The sequence below is a fragment of the Mastacembelus armatus genome, chromosome 16 (genome assembly GCF_900324485.2).
Source record: "Mastacembelus armatus chromosome 16, fMasArm1.2, whole genome shotgun sequence".
NCBI lineage: Eukaryota > Metazoa > Chordata > Actinopteri > Synbranchiformes > Mastacembelidae > Mastacembelus > Mastacembelus armatus.
The window spans coordinates 17428573-17451710 of NC_046648.1; the positions used below are offsets into that span (position 1 = coordinate 17428573).

General features: G+C 39.5%; 3 protein-coding genes across 6 annotated transcripts; 2 read left to right on the forward strand and 1 right to left on the reverse strand.

Annotated features, from left to right (window-relative positions):
* The first annotated feature begins 2147 nt into the window (after positions 1 to 2147).
* On the forward strand, positions 2148 to 12358 carry pex5 (peroxisomal biogenesis factor 5). 3 transcript variants are annotated; one of them, XM_026317465.1, is made up of 17 exons: positions 2148 to 2353; positions 4086 to 4242; positions 4471 to 4509; positions 4712 to 4829; positions 4960 to 5106; positions 5306 to 5390; positions 5837 to 5927; positions 6215 to 6337; positions 7505 to 7618; positions 7983 to 8066; positions 8228 to 8347; positions 8569 to 8712; positions 8857 to 8927; positions 9167 to 9388; positions 9520 to 9685; positions 9771 to 9928; positions 11048 to 12358. In XM_026317465.1, exons 2-17 carry the CDS (start codon positions 4129 to 4131, stop codon positions 11292 to 11294), a joined length of 2043 nt encoding a protein of 680 aa, XP_026173250.1. In that variant the 5' UTR covers positions 2148 to 2353; positions 4086 to 4128; the 3' UTR covers positions 11295 to 12358. The 3 variants fall into 3 exon arrangements, with proteins under 3 accessions (XP_026173250.1, XP_026173251.1, XP_026173252.1); XM_026317466.1 differs by lacking the exon at positions 7505 to 7618; XM_026317467.1 differs by lacking the exons at positions 6215 to 6337; positions 7505 to 7618.
* A 712-nt stretch (positions 12359 to 13070) lies between these two features.
* cdca3 (cell division cycle associated 3) lies at positions 13071 to 15752 on the forward strand. 2 transcript variants are annotated; one of them, XM_026317525.1, is made up of 6 exons: positions 13071 to 13184; positions 13753 to 13893; positions 14001 to 14121; positions 14214 to 15149; positions 15249 to 15316; positions 15491 to 15752. In XM_026317525.1, exons 2-6 carry the CDS (start codon positions 13777 to 13779, stop codon positions 15581 to 15583), a joined length of 1335 nt encoding a protein of 444 aa, XP_026173310.1. In that variant the 5' UTR covers positions 13071 to 13184; positions 13753 to 13776; the 3' UTR covers positions 15584 to 15752. The 2 variants fall into 2 exon arrangements, with proteins under 2 accessions (XP_026173310.1, XP_026173311.1); XM_026317526.1 differs by having other exon boundaries at positions 13132 to 13184; positions 13757 to 13893.
* A 378-nt stretch (positions 15753 to 16130) lies between these two features.
* On the reverse strand, positions 16131 to 20083 carry gnb3a (guanine nucleotide binding protein (G protein), beta polypeptide 3a). The gene is made up of 10 exons (XM_026317536.2): positions 20010 to 20083; positions 19267 to 19397; positions 19061 to 19170; positions 18702 to 18847; positions 18392 to 18455; positions 18117 to 18279; positions 17967 to 18033; positions 17684 to 17885; positions 17385 to 17601; positions 16131 to 17245 (listed from the first exon to the last, which is right to left on the reverse strand). The coding sequence occupies exons 3-10, from the start codon at positions 19115 to 19117 to the stop codon at positions 17139 to 17141; spliced, it is 1023 nt and encodes a 340-aa protein (XP_026173321.1). The 5' UTR covers positions 19118 to 19170; positions 19267 to 19397; positions 20010 to 20083; the 3' UTR covers positions 16131 to 17138.
* Between the last annotated feature and the right edge of the window lie 3055 nt (positions 20084 to 23138).

The window sequence follows — 23138 nt, forward strand, 5'->3', positions numbered from 1 at the left end:
GTAATGATTTTTCTGTACATACAATGATGAATATTATGATATTATTGTTATTACTATTATTATTGCAGCCACTGTTTTTTCTGCACACTTTGAGAGGGAGCAGCTTATGATTTACTGTTTTTTCCATTTCATTAATTACAGCATCAGAAAAGAGTAAAATAATAATAGTAGTAGTGATAAGGATGATAATCTCTGGCTTGATGAGTGTCTCTTAATTTGTGTGTAATATTGTTGTAATTTAAGAAACTGTCAATTATCTGAATCACTGAAAAAGGAGGGCACATTGTTGTCATACTTAGATACTTCTCACTCATTGTTTCATGCTTCCAGGTCATATGTTTTCCATTTTAATACTTTTAAAAATTGTAATTTATTTCCAGTCCATCTTTGTTTTAATAAATGTACAACTGTGTGCTTCTCCTCACTTACCCCCCCCAACTTTTCCCTTCACCTCTCCTTCACGCTCCCTCTATGTCTCTTGCTGTCCGTCTGTGTAGCCTATCAATGTGCAGTGCTAAACCTGTCGGTAAATAAACCCTGTCGTTTTTGAGTGTGATGTTAAGAAAGAATAAACATTGCATTGATGAATAACTTATATTATTACAATGTTACTATTGAAATATTACCTGTAATTATTGATACACTGATGAGATGGATTATGCTAATTGTTATTGAGAACTGTAAGAAAACAATGACAAAATTCATAATAAAAACACTATATGACGTCTCCATGAGAAAGATTGCTTGTTAGAGTATAGCTTCCACTGAAAAAAATGCTCTAATTTTGTAAAACAGTATTTTAAAAGTGATGTTATATATATAAAAGGTAACCTAGAAAACTGATTTCCCTCCACATACACTTAATAAAATGACCAAATTTTGTACAATATTACATGAGTTTATTACAACATATAGTGCTTATACAATATATAGTGTACCACACTACCATCAAATACTTGGACAGCTTCAACAATAAAATGTCAATACATGATATATGATTTACAGACTTTTTATCTATAAGATTATACAGACCAGACAATACAGAAAAGTACAAAGCTAATACCAGAAAAATAAATTATCAAGAGTAAAGCTTCTTGCTATGCAGTAAAATATCTCAGAATATCACTATATATGATATTAATAGATGATGCAACAATGTATCAGCACATTTTACTGCTGATCTGATTGAAACTATTTTGAACTATTTCATTTATAGTTAGGTTGTTTATCTTCATAGTTCCCAACATGAAGTTACAGGAAAAATCAGGGGTTGTGAAATTATTAAAGAGGTAGAAAAGAAGAAAATTTGCTGCACAAATATATATTTAGGCAGCATGGTGGGTGAGTGGTTAGCACTGTTGCACCTTCTGTGTGGAGTTTGCATGTTCTCCCCGTGCTTGCGTGGGTTTACTCCGGGTACTCCGGTTTCCTCCCACAGTCCAAAAACACGTATGTTAGGTTGATCGGTGACTCTAAATTGCCCTGTGATGGACTGGTGACCTGTCCAGAGTGTACCTCTGCCTTCCACCTGAAAGAGAGCTGGGATAGGCTCCAGCAGATCCCTGTGACCCCGGTTAAAGAATAAGCGGGTATAGATAATGGATGGATGGAAATATATATTTATTATTTTGAACTCATGTCTAAAATGTTATTTTATTGTAAAATTTTGAGTAATTACAATTATTGTCAGTGGAACTGCTAACAACTTATCTGTGACACTGGGCCCCAAACTATTTATAACCTGCTACATCTCAAACATGCATCTGAATCCTTCTCACAATATAACCTACAATACCTGGTAATCGCCATTATCAGATAAACGAAACATGCACTCAGAGCGCTTTCAGCAATTTCCCTTAATAGACCTGCAACATAAACATTAAAATATAAATATATCTGATGTATTCTGTAATCTTATATTTGTATGCTTATACAGAAATAATAGAAACTCGAAATTTTACTTTTAGTCAAGTTTTTTCTTGATGTTTCTAGATGTTTTTCCACACTCTGGATTTGCTGGACTCTGATCTCCTGCGCAATATTAATTTTTACGTAAAACCTTACGGTGAATCTAACCTGAGCCCCTCTAATTTCAACGTGCGAACATTTCCTTACGTAAACCCGTTCGAGATTACCGAACCGTCGTAACGTTACGTGACACCGAGCGATCAGTGCGGGGTTTTGTGGGTCATGGAGGAGCAAGGTAAATAAAAGACAGGCGCTGCTAACTCACCGCGGCTGGCTCCACACGGTCACTCCAGGATTTGACACGCTGGATGCAGCTGATTTTCTTCGGATAAACTCACCCGGAGAGGAGGGACGGGCGGTTCGGCTGAAGCAGCAGCTGTCGGCGGTGAGAGGAACATCAAGCTCCCCGTCAGGAGGAGTGATCTCTGGGTGTAGCTAGTTAGCATACCCAGCTAACGCTAATCAGCGCTGTCTTAAATCAACACGGGCTCGTTATTTCTTTATATCCTCATTGTTTGACTTTTTTTTTTTATTTTACCGAGCAGCACGTTGGCTTCTTAACAAGAGAGGGTAAATAACGTGAATATTGTCCATTGTTTACCAAGCTCATGTTGCTTTTTCTGACTGGAGCCACTGTTAGCTAGCTTCGTTCAAACCAGTGCTCCCAGTCACTTAACTCCCAGTCCTTTGCGGACAGTGGGTGGACCACTGTCAGGTGTGCACGGTTAAATATAGTCTGAATGAAAATTTAAAATAATTGCAGTGCAGTATGTGCAGGGCTGAAGTTGGTGCTACAGTGGCCTATGTGTGAATGTGTGTGTATATTAATATCTTCGTCTAATCCTCTTATCCTACCCTAATCATCATACAGCAGCACTTTGAATTAGTAAGAATAGAAATATCCTTAAAGCTGTAGTATGTACTCCCTGTTCTAGAGAATTACTGTTCCTGACAGTTCATTACGATAAAATGAGCCACTTTATTCCTCTAGGGATGTGGACAAGTTGAGTAGGCCAGTCTGTATGACAGTTTGCCAGCTGTTCATCCCTGAGCCTGGATATAGGTCACTGAGCAGCAGGAGGTCCTTGTGGACCATGTATAATTATTTTCAAGGGGCTAAATGAACAGTGAATCCCTGTATGCGTGTCCTGATATGTCACCCAGAGCTTTGGTTTCTGAAATGGTTAATGCTGTGACATCCCAACAGAGCTGTACAAGAAACTTGATTTATTTCAGGAAATATCTCAGATGTTCAGTAGCAGCTTTCAGTATTTCACTGAGTTGTTGTTTTTTTTCCTGACAGATTTTTAGCACTAAGGAGACAATTATGTGGGTCAGCCCTGTATGATGCTGAATATTTATTTAACTAGTGTCCCATTGTCTTATTCCAGGGTGTATTTAACATAGTCTGTGACTATAGTTCTATTGTGCCATAGCTTTAAATAGTTATACCTTTCATATACGTTGTAAAGTCTGGGACACAGTTAAAAGCTATAATCCTCTCAACTTTCTAGAATATCTGAGTGAAATATGTGGTGAATGGCTGTGCCTGCTGGGCCATCACATCCACATTATTAATGGTTCACCCTAAGCCAGGAAATGACACAGAAAAAAAGCAGATGGAGCTTGAATTTGGTTATGTGACATGAGGCTATGTGTGTGCTGCATGGACACCTTCATGATTTCACCCTGCAAGCCCTGTCAGCTTTTAAAAGTGTCTAAGAAATGTTTTAGCTGTGTTTTATTTTTATTTATTTTTTGCATGGAGAACAATACTAAGAATTACTTGCACTAACAATTAACTTTTTTTGCTGTCTTTTCCAAGGTTTAATATTAAAAGTCGGCCAGTTTCACAGGATATGTTATGCACTCAAATATCAAAGTAAAAAACATAACTTTTCATGTTGTTACGTCACATCCATAGACATGACTTTATCTGTGTAGAAATGCCTAATTTTGTTTTTGTATAATTTGTCATGGAGGTCCTGAACAGCTGTCATCTCCACCTTGCAATTAAACCATAAATGTCATCAACTGTCTTGCAGACAAACTGAATTTCATGCAGTTATTAAAACAAGACAAAAACTGACCAATGTATCTGTTCCTTCTCTTCTCAGTTTTCTGGTGGTCTTATTGGGTTTGCCTCATCCTTGTGTTGCCATGGCGATGCGGGAATTGGTTGAGGCAGAATGTGGGGGAGAGAATCCCCTCATGAAGTTGACCAGTCACATGACCAAGGAAGGGGGAGCATGGCGGCACCGCTCAACACCTACAGTGAGTAATTTGTAGATATCCTTTAGTGGTTGAGATAATTAAATATATCAATAAATCATCATTAAAAATCATTTTTGTCAAAACCTACATATTCACTGGTTTGCTCTGATGTGTGTGTATATATATATATATATATATATATATATATATATATATATATATATATATATATACATACATGTATTTATTTATTTTTTAATTTAATTTTTTTTTTCTTTGTTTTTTCAGATTCCCTCAACTCCCATTGAAATTTCAACTGAAGAAGAGGTTAGTTTTTATGATCCTTTCCATATTCAGCATATTGTGTTGACAATATTGCTCTATAATGTTTAATAAATAATAATAAATTCCACACTAAAGGATTTTCTGGTGTTGATCTTTGAATATACTGTGCATTTTTTAATATAGTCTCTAAAAAAACAGAATCATTTTTATTAGCTGCAGTACCATGTTTTCATTTTTACTCCAGCTGGTGAATGAGTTCCTTCAGGCACCACCACGACCCCAACACACATTTGACATGGGTCAGCTGTTGGAGGAAATGCAGCAGATAGACCAGCAGAGCTACAGACAAGCTCCACAGAGAGGTACACTTTCTTGTTTTTCCCATGTACTTTGAGTACTTTTTTCAGTGATTTTTTTTTTTTTTTTTTTTTTTTTTTTTTTTTTTATAATTATCTCAAAGCATTTAAAGCACCACATATTTTCATATCGTAGCTCCAGACGTGGCAGCGTTGGCTCTTTCTGGTGACTGGGCAGCTGAGTTCCTCTCAGGTTCGGACTCTGGCTCAGCACCTGGCCTCATCACTCTTGGCGATGCAGCAGATGCTGATTGGACAAGAGAGTTTATCGCAGAGGCTGAGGGTAGCTTGAGTTTGTTATAGTTTCTGTTTAATTTGCTTGCTGTATTTCTTCCTGGAGTCATTATCTGTCTGTCATGTCTTGTCAATTTTAACTGACACTACAGTAAATCTCCATTGAATAAATCACCTTTAGTTTTGCATTGTACGTCATTTTAACAGTATGCTTCCCTGCCATGTTTTTGTTTTTTTTTCTTCTCCAGATCCTGGACGCTGGGCAGAGGAGTATCTGGAGCAGTCTGAGGAGAAGTTGTGGCTCGGAGACCTGGGAGACAGGGAGAATGAATGGTTAGGTTCTGTGGGTCATAGATGAAAGTGTTAAATGTCTGCAGGTGAAATTCGGATTACTGTATATGAGTAGCTATTTCAGTTGCCTCAACAAATGCGGAGCATAGGCAAGACACTTGTGGGGAGAGTAAAGAGAATCAAGTCCTCCTGTAGAGTGTCTGTCTCTCTTCAGTGTTCATTTTCCCCATTTTACCTGGGGTCCAGCAGGCCAAACCATCAACTTTGTCAAAAGGCATCTGAGCAGGAAGTAAAAACTCTACAGATGTGTTATAGAAAAGTCTAATCATCAACACAGTGCACTTACTTTAAAAGAAGTCCATTGTTCAACAATGCAAAGTATTGATTTATTCCAACATACATTTGCAAAATGCAGTAAAACTTATTTATTGAATCTTATACCCACTTACAGCATGTTATATTCTTATTTTTTGTTATTTACCTGACAGGACGAAGGATTATCAACCAGGAGAAGAATTGAGGCAAACAGCAAATGAGCTTGTCTCAAAGGTTGATGACCCCAAGTTACAAAACACTGAGGTGAGCAACAAGTTTGTCAGTTTCCCTTCCACTGCAGTCCTCTTCTACCATGTGCCATTCCTTTTTACCTATCACCATATCCTTTCTCTCTTTCGTTTAACCTTCTGTGGATTAGTTCTTTGGGACAGTAGTGCATTGGTAATGTTGATGACTTAAAGTTTTTCAAAATAATTGTGGTATTTTGGGGAGAAAGTTGTTAGAATAGAAAGAATATAGCAGTCTAAACCTGATCAGTTAGTAATGGTAAATGCCTTTTTGTTGTCATTTTTTTTTCCGATGTTGTGTAGTTCCTGCGATTCATTAGGCAGATTGGCGAGGGCAGTGTCACAGTGGAGAGCAGAACAGACAAACAGCTCACAGATAAAGCTCAGGCCGAGGAGGCTCAGAACTGGGCCTCCAACCTCAACCAGGTACGAGTCACTGCCCTCTGAGGCGGGGATGGTTGCAACTGGGAATACATTGGGGAAGCACTTTGGTTCACTTTTACTCAGTATAGTCTATGCCTCGTGACTCATCATCCCAGTATCTGATGCAGAGTAACATTTTCCACACATGTACCCAAAAGCAGCCACCACACTCGCTGTAATATGAAACTCAGGGCTGGACTGCATTGCTGATGGAATTTGTCTAACAAAAAGAGGACTCTGATGACTGTCAGCTTTCTTACTTACAAATTCAGTTTTTAACATATATGATTCACATGATCCATACAGTTATTCTTATTTTGACTTTATTTTACTGGAGTTACAAGTCTTTGATTTGACTTCATTCAGTTCAGGCAGAAAAAGGCTCATGCCAGATTTTGGATTTTAACTACAATTTTCCCTGAAATCATAATCCCCTGGAAGTTCATTTCTACCAAGAAAAGAAAAAATGAATCCCATGGAAGTCTCAAAAGTTAAGTTAGAGAAAATAACCTCATAATAAGTTAAAACTATTACATAGTAATTCGTGTTTAGTTTATCATGTCAAGATTGTGGCATATTAAGCAAAAAGTCAAAACTCTGACTTTTATTTTATAAATTTATCTTAGTGTCTTGGACTTTAGTTAAAATTTTAATTTAATTATCCCAGTTTTAACTTAGCAACCCATCTTTTTTTTTTTTTTTTACTGGTTCAGAATTTTAAACTCGTAACTCAATCCTTTTATTATCTGTCGACGTGTCTAGATTTTTTTCTTTGAACTCAGCTCCAAAATGTAACTTACTGTCTCATTAATTCTGACTTGGCAGTGCTATATTTTTTTTTTCTTTTCCTGGCAGAACAGAGCTTCTCTATTATACTGTGCATGTGTGGCTCTGAGTCCTGTTTGTGATGAGTATCTGTTAACCATGGCTCCATTGTACTTAGTTGCCCTCTAATTGTAATGTGTACTTTTCCCATTTTTGATTTGCCTTCGAACTTTCGACCTGCCATTCCCACAATTAACAAATGCCATTCATCTGTTCCTCCTGCTACTTAATATTACTCCTACTCCACCCACCCTTTCAAACAAAAAAACTCCTCATTGACCGCTCCCTCTTCCTTAAAACATTGCCCCATTCCCCACCGCCACCCCTCCTCGCCTGCCGCCATAGTTCCTCACAGAGACGGGGGGAGGGAGTCTTCCCTTGGAACTCCCAGAGAAGAATGAGAAGATTGAGAAAACTAAAGCTAAACAGGCAGAGCAGTGGGCCAAGGTCGTCAGGCAGGTAGGACCTCTGTGGTCATGGCAGCTTGAGGTACTTTGTTTAGCTGTAGTTATTGCTTCTGGTGTTGTGCTTACAGATTTATTCACAAATAAAAAGTAAGACACACTCAATATTTAATTATGTTGTCGATTGGTGAATTTTCTATCTTATTAAAAAAGCAGGACCTAATTAGCAAGAAATATAAGGAAGGACGTCACAGCAGATTTACTTTTTTCTGTGCTCTTTCTTCTTTCATCTTTTCCTCCTTTTCATTCACTTCCCCCATATATTTTTCCTGTTTTAACGTGCCCATCCTCAGCTTAAATATTAATCTTCATCAGACTGTACACACAGACAGCAGTCAAGCACTGTCATTGATCTTCAGGTGTCAGAGGAGTCAGCTGAAGCCTGGGTAGATGAATTCACCACATCAGGACCAGATTTCCAGCAGGCCAAAGCTGCAGTGGAGGTGAGACCAGAATCAGTGGCAAATGAAACCTTAAACCCAAGTCTAAAGCAGCATTGTATTAACAGGGAGCAGTAAAGGTCAAGTATGTCTGTAACACAGGATGATATATTGCGTGAGGAGAGTCTATAAAGTAATTGTGCACATCACTGTCATTTTGTCAGAGTGATGTGGACTTCTGGGAGAAGCTGCAGCAGGAGTGGGAGGAGATGGCTAAGAGGGATGCAGAGAGCCATCCATGGCTGTCTGACTTTGATCAACTACTCAGCACTTCTTATGATAAGGTACCTGTCAGCCTGCTCAGGACAGCCATCTGCTGAGAAATACTGTCTGTTTATATGTTTCAGCATCTTTGCACGTAGAGCTGTTAATGATGTCCTAAACAACACTGCACATAATACTGATGTTACTGCTTTTCATGAATCTCCTCCTGCATAATCGTCTGTTAGAACACTACATGCCGAAATATGTTCAGCAGCCTACATATTTTCCTTGTTTGTCCCAGGGGTATCAATTTGAAGATGACAACCCCTACCTAGCCCACCCAGACCCCTTGTCAGAGGGAGTAAAGAGGATGGAGGCAGGGGACATCCCTGGTGCTGTACGCTTCTTTGAAAGCGCTGTACAGAAAGAACCAGACAACCAGCTGGTGAGATTTTCAGTTTCTTGAATCTCATCTCGTTTTAAAAAGTATAGCAAAAATAGTGAATTTTTAAAATTTCTAATCTACTTGGAATTTGTCCCTGACAGAAAGCAGTTGTAATGATCTGTCTTTGTGTTCTCTGAATTTCAGGCTTGGCAGTATCTGGGAACCTGTCAGGCAGAGAATGAGCAAGAATTTGCTGCCATCAGTGCCCTCCGCAGGTCAGAATTCAGGGTTGCAAATTGTTGTTTAGATATTTTCTGGAAACAGAATAATATGAAAAAAGGCATGTAGTGACTGATAATCAAGGTTCTTTTCTAGATTGGATCTAGTCCTATGGTAAACTTGTTTATAGCTCAATAGTAAGGTCTTGTAATTAGAACTGAATTGTAATCACACCACCAATGAGGTATTTGACAGTCTTGCTTGATTTTTTTTTTTTTTTTTTTTTTTTTTTAAGATGCATAGAGCTGAAGAACGACAACTTAACTGCACTGATGGCGTTGGCTGTCAGTTTCACCAATGAATCACTGCACAGGCAGGCCTGTGAGACTCTTCGGGACTGGCTCAAGCACAATCCAAAATACCGCACTGTTTGGGAGCAGAATGACCATGAACATCAAACAGATAGTACCAGAGAAAGCGAGAAGGAGAGGGAGAGGTTCGGGTCACTGCTGCCAGAGTGAGTATCACAGAAAAATTTCAGCTTTAAAACAGAATGCACAGATTAACTGTCCATTGATTCCAGTATATTGTGGTAATGTAACATCTTCTCTCTGTCCATTTGTCCATTTTCTTGTTTTTTGCACACAGATCGTTGTTTACTGAAGTCCAGTCCCTGTTCCTGCGTGCAGCCAACTCTGACCCATCCCAGGTGGATCCCCAGCTGCAGTGTGGTCTAGGAGTTCTCTTCAACCTCAGCGGGGAGTATGACAAAGCAGTGGACTGTTTCAGTGCTGCGCTCTCTGTCACACCACAGGTTAGTGTAGAAACTGGGTCCTAGCTAAGGTCCTAACATCTGTCTTTACTCCTATTCTGAACTCTCCCTGTTTTTTCGCCATCAGGACTACTTGCTGTGGAATAAACTGGGTGCTACACTGGCCAATGGAAGCCGCTCAGAGGAGGCAGTGGCCGCCTACAGGAGAGCTCTGGAGCTGCAGCCAGGTTTCGTCAGAAGTCGCTACAACTTGGGAATCAGCTGTGTTAATTTAGGAGCACACAGGTGGAACAGTTATTTTGATTTTAGATATACATTTTGTTTAAAAAAAAAAAAAAAAAAAAACAAGTAATCCCCTCAATCCACACATATGTCAAGATTTAGCTTTAAAAATGTCACTTTTTGGCAGTTGTGATCGTGTTTACATTATCTGCTATTATCAGGCTGCTGACACTAAATATTGTGTCAACATTAAAAAATCGTTGATTAAATCTGTGGGGTTGACTCATCCTGGAGTTCATGGCCCTACCTCTCACCAGTGTGGAGCATATGTGAGACATGTCTTTCCTTTTGTGTACAGGTGGCCAGAAATTCCTTTAATTACTGTAATATAACTATGAAGCGCGACAAATTGTACAGAATAAAGGTTCATCGAAGAGTTGTACCAAACACAAGCTCATATTTGAAATCAAATGTTTAATGCAAATTGTAATAGACAGAAAGGTGTCAATGGGGTTGAGCTCTTAAAAGATGCACTTTGATGCAGTTTTCCCCTTGTACAGTCTGCTGTAGCACTCAACCGTTAACAAAATTACTTTATTCAACTTGCATTTAGAAAATCTGCATTATGTGTCATTTTGTAAGGTTTACAGTTTCTTGGTCCTTTCCTGACTTAAGTGCACTTTTGTTATTTTCCTGGGATGGTATTAAAGTAAGATTGAAAACACTTTGGTGCAATACAGTTAGTTTTACTTCCACTAGATGGCAACAACAGTTCTTTAAAATACTCTGTAAATGCTCAGTTGCTAGTTCATAGTCACATTTAGCTAAATCAGCCTTGTAATTAATCCTGTCTCAATGGGTTATTCTGCTCAGTTTTTAATGATACTATTTTCAGAGGTGTTGATTCAATTATGTGGTAATAGATGTTTGTGGTGGTTCTTGTGATGATTTTGAGGTTCTAAAATTTTGACTTCCCTATATATTTATATGTTTGAAGTTTGACTGATAAGTGCATGTTTTAGCAAAAATGGCCTAATCTATAAAAGTCTCTGTTTGATTGGCAATAATTTATTAGGAGTATTTATTTGGGTTAATAACAAAATATTTCTGTTGATCTAAACATTATAATCTATTTGAAATTATTCATCCAGTCATCTTTTTTTTTTTCACCCTTATCTGCAGAGAGGCGGTAGAGCACTTCCTCGAAGCTCTGTCGCTACAGCGCCAGGCCGCTGGGGATGGAGCGAGAGCTGCAAGGAGACCTGGAGGTGCTGCAGCAACCATAATGTCTGACAACATCTGGTCCACCCTGCGTATGGCTCTGAGCATGATGGGAGAGAGCTCTCTGTATGCTGCTGCTGATCGTCGGGACTTGGACACGTTACTGGCTCACTTCTGCCAGAGAGAGGTGGAAGGTGGGACTGAATGAAGACCAGCAAGGGGAGGGCCCATTGAGTGTGAATGTGTTTTTTTGGGAGGTAAATGTTTGGGTGAATGAATGAAGCAGAGAGAAACGGTTAGAGAGAACTGGAGGAGGAAGACACTGTGAATTACCCATCATCCTAGAGGCATCATCTTATGGTCATGTGTGCTTAAATGACTTCTGTCAAATATTGCAGTATTCGTATCTCTACACGAAAGATACAGCTAACTGTATTTTACATGTTTGACAGTCCTCTCATTTCCTCCTACTTTGTTGATCTGAAGAACTGGATTTAATGAAATGTCACTTTTGTAGATTTAAAATTTGTTCTGAGTAAAAAAGGTAAATGATGAAAAATGAGTGAATCTCTTCTGTATTCAGTAACCTGCAACGTGGACAATAATGTTTATCATGATGCTCAATGTTCTCAGTCTTTATTAATAGTAGTCTCTCAATTGAACTGTATACTCACTGCAGTTATTTAAATTAAAGGTACAGTTATTGCTGTAACATTGCAGAGTTGCCATTGAGGTTTATGTTGGTCCAGAGTGCAAATATTCAACAGATGTGCTATAGTAGTTTGTTTTCTTTTTTAATACTTTATTTAATTCTTCACCAATCATTTATCAGCCAGGACAATGATCTGACAACCAGCAGGACTGCTACTGTTATGAGGCGTATGTGTGTGTGTGCGTGTGTGTGTGTGTGTTAGGGGTTGGTTTGGGTGTATTAATTGTGCGTTGGATGATAAAATCATATAATTGTAATATCATTGAGAATGATTTCTCTGGGCTCTTCCCTTACTTTCTTTTTTCATATCGCTCTTGTAAAACAATTTGCTTAATTGTAAAATAATGCTACATGCCATATTGTGTATTGTAACATAATTGTTGCACTATAATTGTTTTCAGGCGAGTTATATCCTGACTGCAATGTTTAATATAATATTCAGCAATAAAGCTTTGATTCCAGACATCTGTTAGGGATTTTTTTTCAGCCACCAATCAGTTACTGAACAATGAATTGGCCAGATGTCATAGAAAAGATGAGCTGGAAGCTGAAAAAAAAAATACACAACAAATACCAGATACAGATGGCAGCAAATGTTTCAAAATTGAGAATGCTTGCAGAAAGAATGTTAAATCTAAGTCTTATTGTGAAAGTAATTTCAGAAAAATAGACCTCTTCTGAATACACATTGAAGTTGTAACTACAACTTGATTAAAAATGAAGTTTTAAGTTAGTGTGCCGTTTTTATTGATCTAGAGTCTAGAGTGTGTCATGAGAGTTTTTATAGTTTAACTAGCCCATGAAATAGGTATATTGTATATGCTTAATGCTTTAAATCTAAGGGTAATGAATAATGAATTCTTAACTCAGTTTATTAATTGATGATGATAAAGACTGTTGTAATTATACTGCTAGCACACTCCAGCCACCATGCTTTGAATTTGTGTAACAAGGTGAGGTGGTGTATTTTAGATGCATTTACAGTATATTGTAAAAATCATTATATCATTCTTGTATTTTGCTGTCTCTGACTTTACTAATTTACTTGAGTGGCATTTCCCTGAGCCAGGAGAGTTATGCCTTTGGAAGACTGCCAGCGTAAAATGACATTTTGCAGCCAGATGTGAAAAACAAAGCATGTTTTCATTTCAACTTTCAAATTTGTTAACAGGACGTCACGCCCAATTCAGGAACCACTTGCTCTAAGCCAATCAACGACGAGGGGGCGGGGACGACGCGTACGCTGATTGGCTAATTTAAAAATAACACGCAGGCCACCCCGCGATTTAAATGTTTTAAAAGTCGTGTAGTTCCTCTGTTTATCTCGAGTGAGGAATCAGCGAAAGGAGGTTTAGCTGCACCCCTGTGGGACTGTCGTTGTTTAAGGTAAGCAAGCAACTGTATGATAAGCTGAAATAATAACTCTTAACTCTACAAAGTCCATAGTTAATATCACAAGAAGAGAAGCCACATGGTAACTGATCTGACCGTAGCTAAGCTAGCTTGTTTGTTAGCTTGCTAGCTGATCGTGTTCGACGCGGTAATAGCAAAAATGGAAATTAAGTGTCTAAAGACGCTACATTAACGTGCTCTCTTTGTGTCTATGTTACTGCGAGGTTAACTAAGAGTTCTGTAAGTTCATATGTTATAGGCACTAATGAATCAACATTTTATCTGAAAACGCCACAATTATCTATCTATAGAGTGTTTTGTGCTCTGTTAACCAAAACTGTTTTAGTATTACATGTAGCTGTCGTATAACTCCGTGTAGTAAGAAACAGGAGGGCCAACCCTTTCACTGTATGCTAAACACTTAATGATAATAAATTCCTGTACTGTTTTACGCTGTCATATGATTTTTTGTTACCATATTTCTGCTTTTGTTAGCTATAGCACTTTTTTATGGTAGGCAATAAAACTGTATTTTGTTATATTCTATTTATATGTATTTAAGTTAGGTAACATTAAATAAAGCATTATGGGATCCAGTGAGAGCAAGATGACCATGGCTGCACCAGTAAAACCAGAATCAGCCATCAGTCATTTGATAGATCCACGCTCTCCTTCAGCAGGCATCACTCGTACTCCAATTCAGGTAGGTTACCTGGCTGATTTACCACCAGACTTACACTAAGCTGTTGCATAAAAACCTTTCAAAATAAGTCAACTTTTTTTATTTTTTTATTTTTTTTTCCCCCCTAGGTTGGTTGGCCTGCATCCAAAACCTCTGGTGTGGTGAAAAGTGGGTGTCCACTGGCATTCGTCGATCCCCGCTCACCTACTGTTGGCATTACACGCACACCTGTCAGAGAAGTCATGAGAGGTAACTAATGGGGTCGACAATAACTTTCAGATTGGTTTTTCTCACCTACAATGATGTTGTGTAACATGATATTCTTCCACTTGCCCCTGCAGCCACAGTTGGGTCCTTTGCTCGCCGTTTGGGCATGCTGTTCCACAATGAGTCTGAAGGCAAAGTTGTTGATGCACCTCAGAAAGGCAGTAATGCTGTGGAGGAGGGGTTTTTTGAAGGTGAGGAGCTGGCTTCCACTGAGCCCCTCCTGACTCCTCAGACTTCTGAGCCCTTCAGCTCCCTCGCTGAGCATGCTAACCTCCTTGCTACTCCTGTGCTGCCTCCTCGCCATGGCATGGGTGACTCGAGCCCTTTTGTAATTCTTGAGGAGCCCCAGGTGGAAGTGGATCTTGAAACTGAGGCAGATATTAGTGTGGAGGAGGCAGAAGAAGCAAGAGAGTCTCCTCTTCACAAGAGACTTAGCATGAGCCTGATCACTTGCCATGAGGGAGCAACCTCGACGCAGATCTTTGCTGAGGTGCATCATGACAGTATTTCTTCTCCAGTGCCAAGTGCAGAAGTCGAGACACTTGGGGATGGTGTTGATCACTCTTATGCCCTTCCCTCTATCACCATTGAACCAGAGACCACTGTTGAGCCTTCTCCAGCCAATGATCTAGAAGATTCCCCAGCTGAGGCATCACCTGCAGAGCCAAAGGAAGCAGAGAAACTGCCATCTTTTGAAGAAACAAAAGAGCTTGTTAAAGAATCTTCTTTGCCTCCTGCATCTGCTCCATCAGAACCATCGACTGTCCCGAGCCCAGAGAAACCAGAGCCCTACACCGGCATCCGCTGCCCCACCTTTGACTCAAGGAGCCCCAGTCAGGTGGTGTTCAAGCCGCAGTGGTTGGGAAAAGGCTTTGGTGTCTCTGGGCGACGAGTGAGAGGAATGCAGGGGCCTGGTGGAAAGGGAGGCTCTTCTCCTCTCGCCATCTGTGTAGCTGTTAAGAATGTAACAGATGAAAACAAGGGACCGTCTGGAAAACTGAAGCAGAAAGGTGTGTAGAAAGTTTGTGGCTTCTTATCTGACTAGATGTTTTGACTTTTTTTTCTTTCTTTTTTTTTTTGACCCATTTCTCCCCCCACTTGTCTTCTAGGTACTGAAGGCCGCTCCCCACTGCAGATCCTTAAGGAGACCAACTCGCCCAGGGACCACTGTTCTCAGGTACTGCACATAAGCAAAGCTCACTGCAAGTTATACCTACGACTATGGACATTTAATTTGCATTTATACTGACTTTTTAAATCAATGCTAAGTAAATTGGTTTTTCAAAAGTTAGACACAACATAAAAGTAATGAAATCAGTAAGGCAATATTTCCTTTCCCTCACTTTTCCAGAGAAAACTGAAGCTGTCTACCCCAGATAAGCAGAGGCTTGGACACATGGACTGCAGAGTGCTGACACTAGCTCTAGATAAGGAGAACAGATGATGTATGGCAGTAATGTGTACAAATTCCTACCACATTTATATCTCTTTTCATACTTATTTTTATGTACAGTCTTCTTAAATTGTGCATATTGCTTTTTACCTGCTGTTCAGGCAGTTTTCTATCCTGTTTTGTCCTTTTGTAAATATAAATAAAGTTATTTGCCTTGAGACTTCAGCTTTAAATCTTCATACTAGTTGTAAAATCAGTTTTGCTGTTACGTTTGTTGTACGTAAGGTCATTTTATTTTCTTAAATTGTAATTTTCTGGTATTTATCTCAGCATAAAGTCAGATGCAGATCTCACTTTACAAAGCTGCCATTTGAGTTACACCGCTCCGGTGCTTGTTTGTCTGTTTAGCCCTATTAAGTTTATCCATAAAATACTTTATTTTACACCTTTACTGAAACATCAAAATTAATCAATGAACTGTCTTTTAAATTAAACCTTTTGATGAAATATTTTGTTTCATTTCATTTGAAGTTGGGTTTAGATTTGGACATGTTAAAACTGAAGTCAGCATGTCTGAAATTAAAACCAATGGCTTAAGTAATGCAGAATCCCATGTTTATTAGACAATCTTTAAGAAAGGTTGCATTTGCGTAGTGTATCAAATTTTTGGAAACAAGTTGGGCAGATTCTTCATAATTTTCTGTGTTCACAAAGTTGTTTGACGCTATGGAGGAAAAGAGCTTTTATGTACAGGATTAAATGTATCGCTCATATGCACACGTTAGCTAATGTCATCCAAAACACTTGCACAGTTCTGTCCTGAGCCATATGGGTCATTGTTTTTGTAAGTGCTTAGTAGACCAAACCACTTTATTATCCCATCTGTGAGTTTAACAGCCTACCCAAAGCATTTTTCAGTTCTGGCCACTGGGGGAGGGGGCATGCCAAATGATGAGACCCTTAATCCTGGTAAATATTGTCCTTGAGTCACATACCGAACAACTCAAACACTAATGACCTCTGATAACTATATGACTTAATTTAATTTACAAGATAGGTAAATGTAAGTACCTAGAGAATCTAGCAAAACTAAGAACAAACAATACAAACAATGAACTAAAAATGCAACTGCTCATATTATCATTTGACATAAGTTATCCTTTGATTATAAAACCCAGCATATTAGTAGAGTGAACGTACACAGCTGTAACTTGACACGTATTCAATTCTATCTCACCCAACGTGCTACCATTTTTGTTTAGCGACAGTTCTCATTCGGTGATCTTTGAATTGCCGAGATAAATGTGCATATGAACTGCAATATAATTCACTACTAAGAGGAGTGAGCTTTTGTGAGAACCCCAGCCTCTCCCCATTCCAAATTCTTCCATGACATGAGAAGAAATGTGTGAGTAATGTAAAAGAAAGGTGGAAATCTTTACATTACAACCGCTCTACCATATTAGATTTTACTTGGCACAATTAAAACCTCTTCTCCGCTATGTGGCTCCTCATCCCTCCCTCAAACTACAATTTCCTGTTGATCTTCACTTTCTCCCAAGCAGGTGTGAACTGCTCTCTTTCTGCTCGCTGGTAATGGACAGCCTCAGTTCCATATCTTGAGGAAGCTGTCCCAGGATCCTGTGCAACACGCCATGCCGTCTGCAGATACTCCAATACAGCTCACTCTGTTGTCGTGACCAGCCAGGACCCCTGGAGCACAAAGAAAAGGCATGTTCACAGCTGAGCAAAGCACCACACAGAATACATATGCCATACCTGGAGTTAAAACACTGCTTTAAAATGAACTGCTGACTTTATTTTATTATCCTTTGTTTCCACCTGTACTCACCCACTCTCTCAGCTTTAAGTGAGTCCCAGATGTTGACGTTGAAGTCGTCATAACCAGCCAGTATCAGACGTCCAGACAGGGAGGGGGCCAGGGACGTCACCCCACACATGATGCTGGAGTCCTGGTAGGTGATGAGTTCTTGGTCAGCTCGCAGGTCATACAGCTTACAGGTGGCGTCATCGGACCCGGTTATCACTGCGTTACCATTTGGGAAGAACTGGAAGAAGGTAAAGTGATCAGAAACTAGAAAAAAAAAAAAAAAGAGTTTAGAACTGAAGTAGAAATCCTCTCATCCTCACCCCAATTGCATTGATGTCACTGTCGTGGCCTGCAAAGGTCTGTTTGCATGCGCCCTCTCTGATGTCCCAGAGCTTAGCAGTGTAGTCACATGCACCTGAGATGAAAAAATTGAAGTCTGGGGACACGCCCAGTGACATGCAGTCTCCCTGGTGCCCTCCAAAAATGGTCTTTTGGGTCCCTGTCTCAATGTCCCACAGTACACTAGAGGGAGACAAAACAAAGACAAATAGTTACAGAGAGATGAGAAACAGCATACTTCAGTTAATCATAGTAAGTTCTTACCAAGTGCAATCTCCGGAGCTGGTGATGATCTCACTGTCATTGAGGAAACGACAGCAGGACAGGTAACCTGCAGAACCAAACATAGATTTAAGTACAACATCAGAGCATCAGTGATTTCCAAAGATTATTTTCCAAGCTGTGATGCTGTACCTGTGTGTGCTGCCAGCTCACGCATGACCTTAACGGTCCCATCTTTGCCCTTGAGGTTGTAGATGGAACACATGTTGTCCAGACCACCACAAGCCACTAGGTTCCCTGAAGGTGCATAGGCACAAGTCATCACCCATGATGACCTGAGTGGGATGGCATTCACCTGGAGACAGGTGAGGATAGGACAAAAAGAAAGGTGAAATGTTTTGGATAAAATTATTCTGGCGATGTTTTAGGGATTCATGTTTAATTCAGACTCTTTGGCTCTTTCCTACCTTGTTTGTAGTGATGCTGTCCCACACTATGAGTTTTCCATCTTGTGAGGCACTGACACACAGCCTAGTGGGGTTAAAAGACAAAGAATGTCGACAAGAGATTAAACATTTAAAATCATAAAATCAATACAACACCTGTTGTAACTTTTACAGCAGGTGGAGACTAAGCAATGCTCCTATTAATTCATCCAATATGTGTACTTCACAAATCTCATTAATCAGAATTTATTATCTTTCCTCAGAAAGCCATCAGATGGCTGGGAAATAAAACAGCAGGTGGTCTTTTAGTTTCAATGTGCTCTGTAATTACCTGGAGTCTGTGGCCCAGTGCATAGCATAGATTTTGGCAAGGTGACCTCTTAGCGTTTTCCTGGTCTTCATCTGGACACGGCTCACAACGGCAATGCCAGCTGCTGCCTCCTGCAGTGTGGTGTCCTGCACCACCTTACGAGCTGCCTGGAGAGCAGACACAAACAAAGGTGCTTAAATAACTGCCAGTATTGATCTACAATGCATTTATGAATAATACATCTTTATTTATTTTAAGTGTGGTAAAATTGAAGGTATTCCAGCTTGTTTTAAGAATACATGATAAGGTCCTAGTGAGAAAGTCACATAATTTTCTGGACAGTCATATTTGTTATAGCTGGCAGGGATTGGCCTACTGACAGTGATCTGGTCTTTGAGGCTGTCTGCCTCTTTTCGCAATTGCTCTATTTCCCCCATGGCGATGAATGTCAGGCACTGTCCCTGAAGAGATGTCAGGAAAGCTGATTATCCTGAAATAAAGAAAAAAAGAAAGATACAGAGATGACAAAAACAGAAATTTGGTAACAAGTACTAATGTTTCATGCTGGAATTTTACCTGCACTTACCTGAATGTTTTTAATCCTCTCTAGCTCCTGTCTCCAAGTAAGTGCTATTTTGCAAGTCAAACTGGCCCTGGTCTACTTTGCAAACTTTTACCAACATGCAGGAGCACACACAGAAACCGGCAAGGACACACCTACACATGCATTCACGTACGCGTGCACAGACACACACACAAACTCTCGGGTTATATGAATATTCAAGCGTGACATTACCAGTAAAAATGTTTGTTCTTCAGATAATGTAACACTTGTTGCAAGCACACATCCTCATGCTGAATGCACACATAAACCAGTATGTCCTGTAGTAATGTCATCAATGTGTTTAGCTCACAGCTAGTCACCTTTCAGTTCACAATGACAGAGGAGTTTGTACCACTTAATACTCCAGTGCACTTTCACTTAAGTGTTAATGGCTATTGAATTTGATAATGCCATGATTAAATGAGCAATGTTTAATGGTAAATCAATCACCTAATGGTCAAACTCATAGAGTGTGACAAATGTAATCAAGGCACAAGTGAAAAGGTACCATCACAATCCCTGATTGCACAGAAATAAAGCAGCTCAAACAGGAAAGCATGACACATGACGCTAACTTCAAGGCAAAGCAGCATAATGTAACCAACCTGAACCAAAAAAAAAAAGAAATACACCCCTGCTTCTGCTGTACACATTCAGATATTACAAATTGCTTTTCTTTTGCTGTGAAGCAATAAATTGTCATGACGCTATTTCCTTTATCTTACCTTAAAAACAGATAGGAAGAAATACTTGATCGTTGATCTTATTTTATGTGTCCCTGCAGCAATCTCTCTCTCTCTCTTTCACTATTTGAATGAATGTCCCTGTCAAAACACATGACCAAGTGGATTTGCCTCTAATTTGTTTTAAGTGAAAGGGAGAGGGAGGGAGGGAGTGAAGAAGGGAGTGACTCTGTAAAAGAAAAAGATTTGCTTTAATTGTTGGTCACTGGGATCTGTCCTTTATCCATCTGTATGAAGTAAATTGAAGGTGACCTGAAACATGTTAACATGTTAACATGAAATTAGAGGGTTTATAGTAGTGCGGTGCTCCAATACGCCTCAGCAGTTACTACATAAGTGTACTGTAATGACAGGTGACTACATTGTCCCTGGAGTTGGTAACAGGGGATTTTAGGCCTTTGTTCCAGATCAAAAATCGTTTCAAAAATGAGTGTTGTAATGAAGGCTTGAGTGTTTTAGCCGTGTTATTACCCTTTTGCCAGTCTGTTCCTGGGACCCTGCCATTGTTCCTGCCATGTGATTAAATGACTTCTATGGGTTGCTGGAGAGTGAAGTGCATTAACACAGTCAAAGAAGAGGGTGGAGAGGAGAGAGGTAGCGGGTGGTGGGTAAGAGGTGAGGCAGTAGAGTGACTTTTAAATCCTACTGGCTGAGATTTTAAGGGAAGCCTTTTGAATCAAATCTGCGCTCATCCGATTACTGACTGCTCTTTGCCTCTGGATAAGAGATGGAGAAAGTGATGGGGGTAGGAGGGGAGATGGCAGGATGAGAATGAGGGAGGGGGCAGATGGACAAGGTGGAATTGGATGAAAAGAGAGAGAGATGTGAGAAGTGGAGCTGGTGGTGAAAGCGTTTTTGGTGGGGTGACTGCGGCATTTTGCAGTTTGCATCTTTACCTCAGCTGAGAACTCCTGATATGAAAAGTCAAAGTCTCATATCCTTGGTACAACTCACAACACAATATTATAATTTTCTGATTGACTGCTGAAAATATGGCTTTTATTAATTTGATTTAAATGATCATGGAGTTCTACCCTTTGTGTTGTAGCGCCCTATGCCAGTTAACACTTAGCAAACATTGGCTTTAATGACTTACTAGATTTATATATGCTGGGAGATCTGTTTATCTACAAACAGAGATTATGCCACATTGTTTACTCTGTGGTAGCTAAGTGTTTAGTATCTGCAAGTGTATAAGGCTGTTAAGTCAGTGCTGTGAAAGTAGATAAGATGTATGGTAACAATAGATTTACATGGATTTTGAATTTAATGTGATGATGTACTTTGTTTATCTAATTGACCGAAGTAGCAAAAAATGAATGTTTCTGTCTAGGCATTTTTGGCTATCAGAGGTTTCTCAATAGAGTTTCAGGGAACATCATCACAATATACATCAATATTGCAACATAATGTCAGATATTGTAATAGAGTATTTTATCCATATGCATGTTTGTAGACAGCCAGTTATTTAGATATTAGATTTGACCACTTTTCTACATTTCTACAGTTTACATCCTTTAGAGACAGATCTATAAAAGACTTAGCCTTATGTGTTTATGTCAAACAGCATAAAGAATGAAGAACAACAAATGATTTGTTGTTCTTTATAAAGATCAGTCTACATGACAAAATCAGTAATGTATACTGTAAATCCCTCTACAAAGCATAAATATGTTATATCATTTTTGAATGACATCTCTATAATTGCTTTTAAAATAATATATATGTGATATAAAAAATAAATGTAAAAACTAACTTGGAACTAAACTTTTTTAGTATTCAAGGCTAAATCATAAGGACAGCTTCAGGATTTTGCCTTTAATATGATATTCATTCATTCATTTCATGATACTACATATAAACAGCAACATGCGGCGAGCCCACCCACTTACCAATTAGGAGCCTCCTCCGAAGGTGTTCTGATAGATCTTTAATCACTCTTCCTCCAGAAGTCCCTGTCTGGTCGTCATAAGTTCAGCCTGCCTGTTACCACGCTTTCTCCCACTCATTTACTTTTGGTATCACACACACTGGGATATCCTTCCGTCACTCACTCTCTCCACTGCTCCTATGAAGAACAGATGAGGATTGGAGGGATGAAAGGAGATCAGTAATGAGGGGATAAACCCTGGGATGGACTGAAAGAGGGCTGGGGGTGGGGAGTAGGGGTAAAAAGACAGAAAGGGAGTGGAAACCGTGAGGGAACCCAAACAAGGTGCAGAACATGGTTATGGGGTCACAAGACATGAGCTGGGGTAAATCCGAATAAAAAGCCAGGAGATGGAAATCATGGAGGGGAGGGGTAAGAAGGTAAATAGAGGAGCTGAGAACATGGCTTTTTATGGTGCTGAGGTAGTCTTAAAAAATCTAAGACTAGCTGGATGGTTTGTGTTTTGTAAACCCGAGGTAAAGCTAATATTAGAATGTTTACGTGCAGAAGGGGAGACCGGCAGAACTGAGATCGGTCATGGTACAATAGTAACACAGAAAGTAACTGCAGGAGTCAGAAAAGAGGTTTTATTCATGCAAAAAGTATCACCAGGCACTGAATATACTTACAGCATGTCATATGTGAGGGGCACCTGAGTGGACCGTTAAATATCCCTCGGTCTGGCCAGAATACCCCGCTGGTTGCCTAATGTTTCTCCGCTGAGGTATAGTACAAAACAAACCCTTAAGCTTAGAGCATTTTGGGCAGTAGATTGGCTCAGTGTTAGAGGGACAGCATGTTACCAGAGGACCTGGTGTCAAGCCCCTGGAACCATCTCCTGAAGTGGTGTTGAGCGGGACAAGCAGACATGACTCTGCCTCTTTATTCATGGACATGTCCATCTATTGTGAAGATTGCTAGAGTGATTTCTTTACCGTGATGGGAGTAAGTCAGCAGCTGTATAATGTACATTTTCTGTAGAATACATAGCAGTTTACAGTAGAGACAGTGAAAAAACTTATGAATCTAATTAAGCAAATCTCATTGAAGGATACAGTTTTGTTTTTGCTGATATTTGTAGTTCTTAAGGCTTGCTGGAATGTTTTTTCTGCCATGTGCAGAGTGGACATGTGGCACAGGTGCTATATAGAAAACCAACAACACATTTGATTGGGATATTT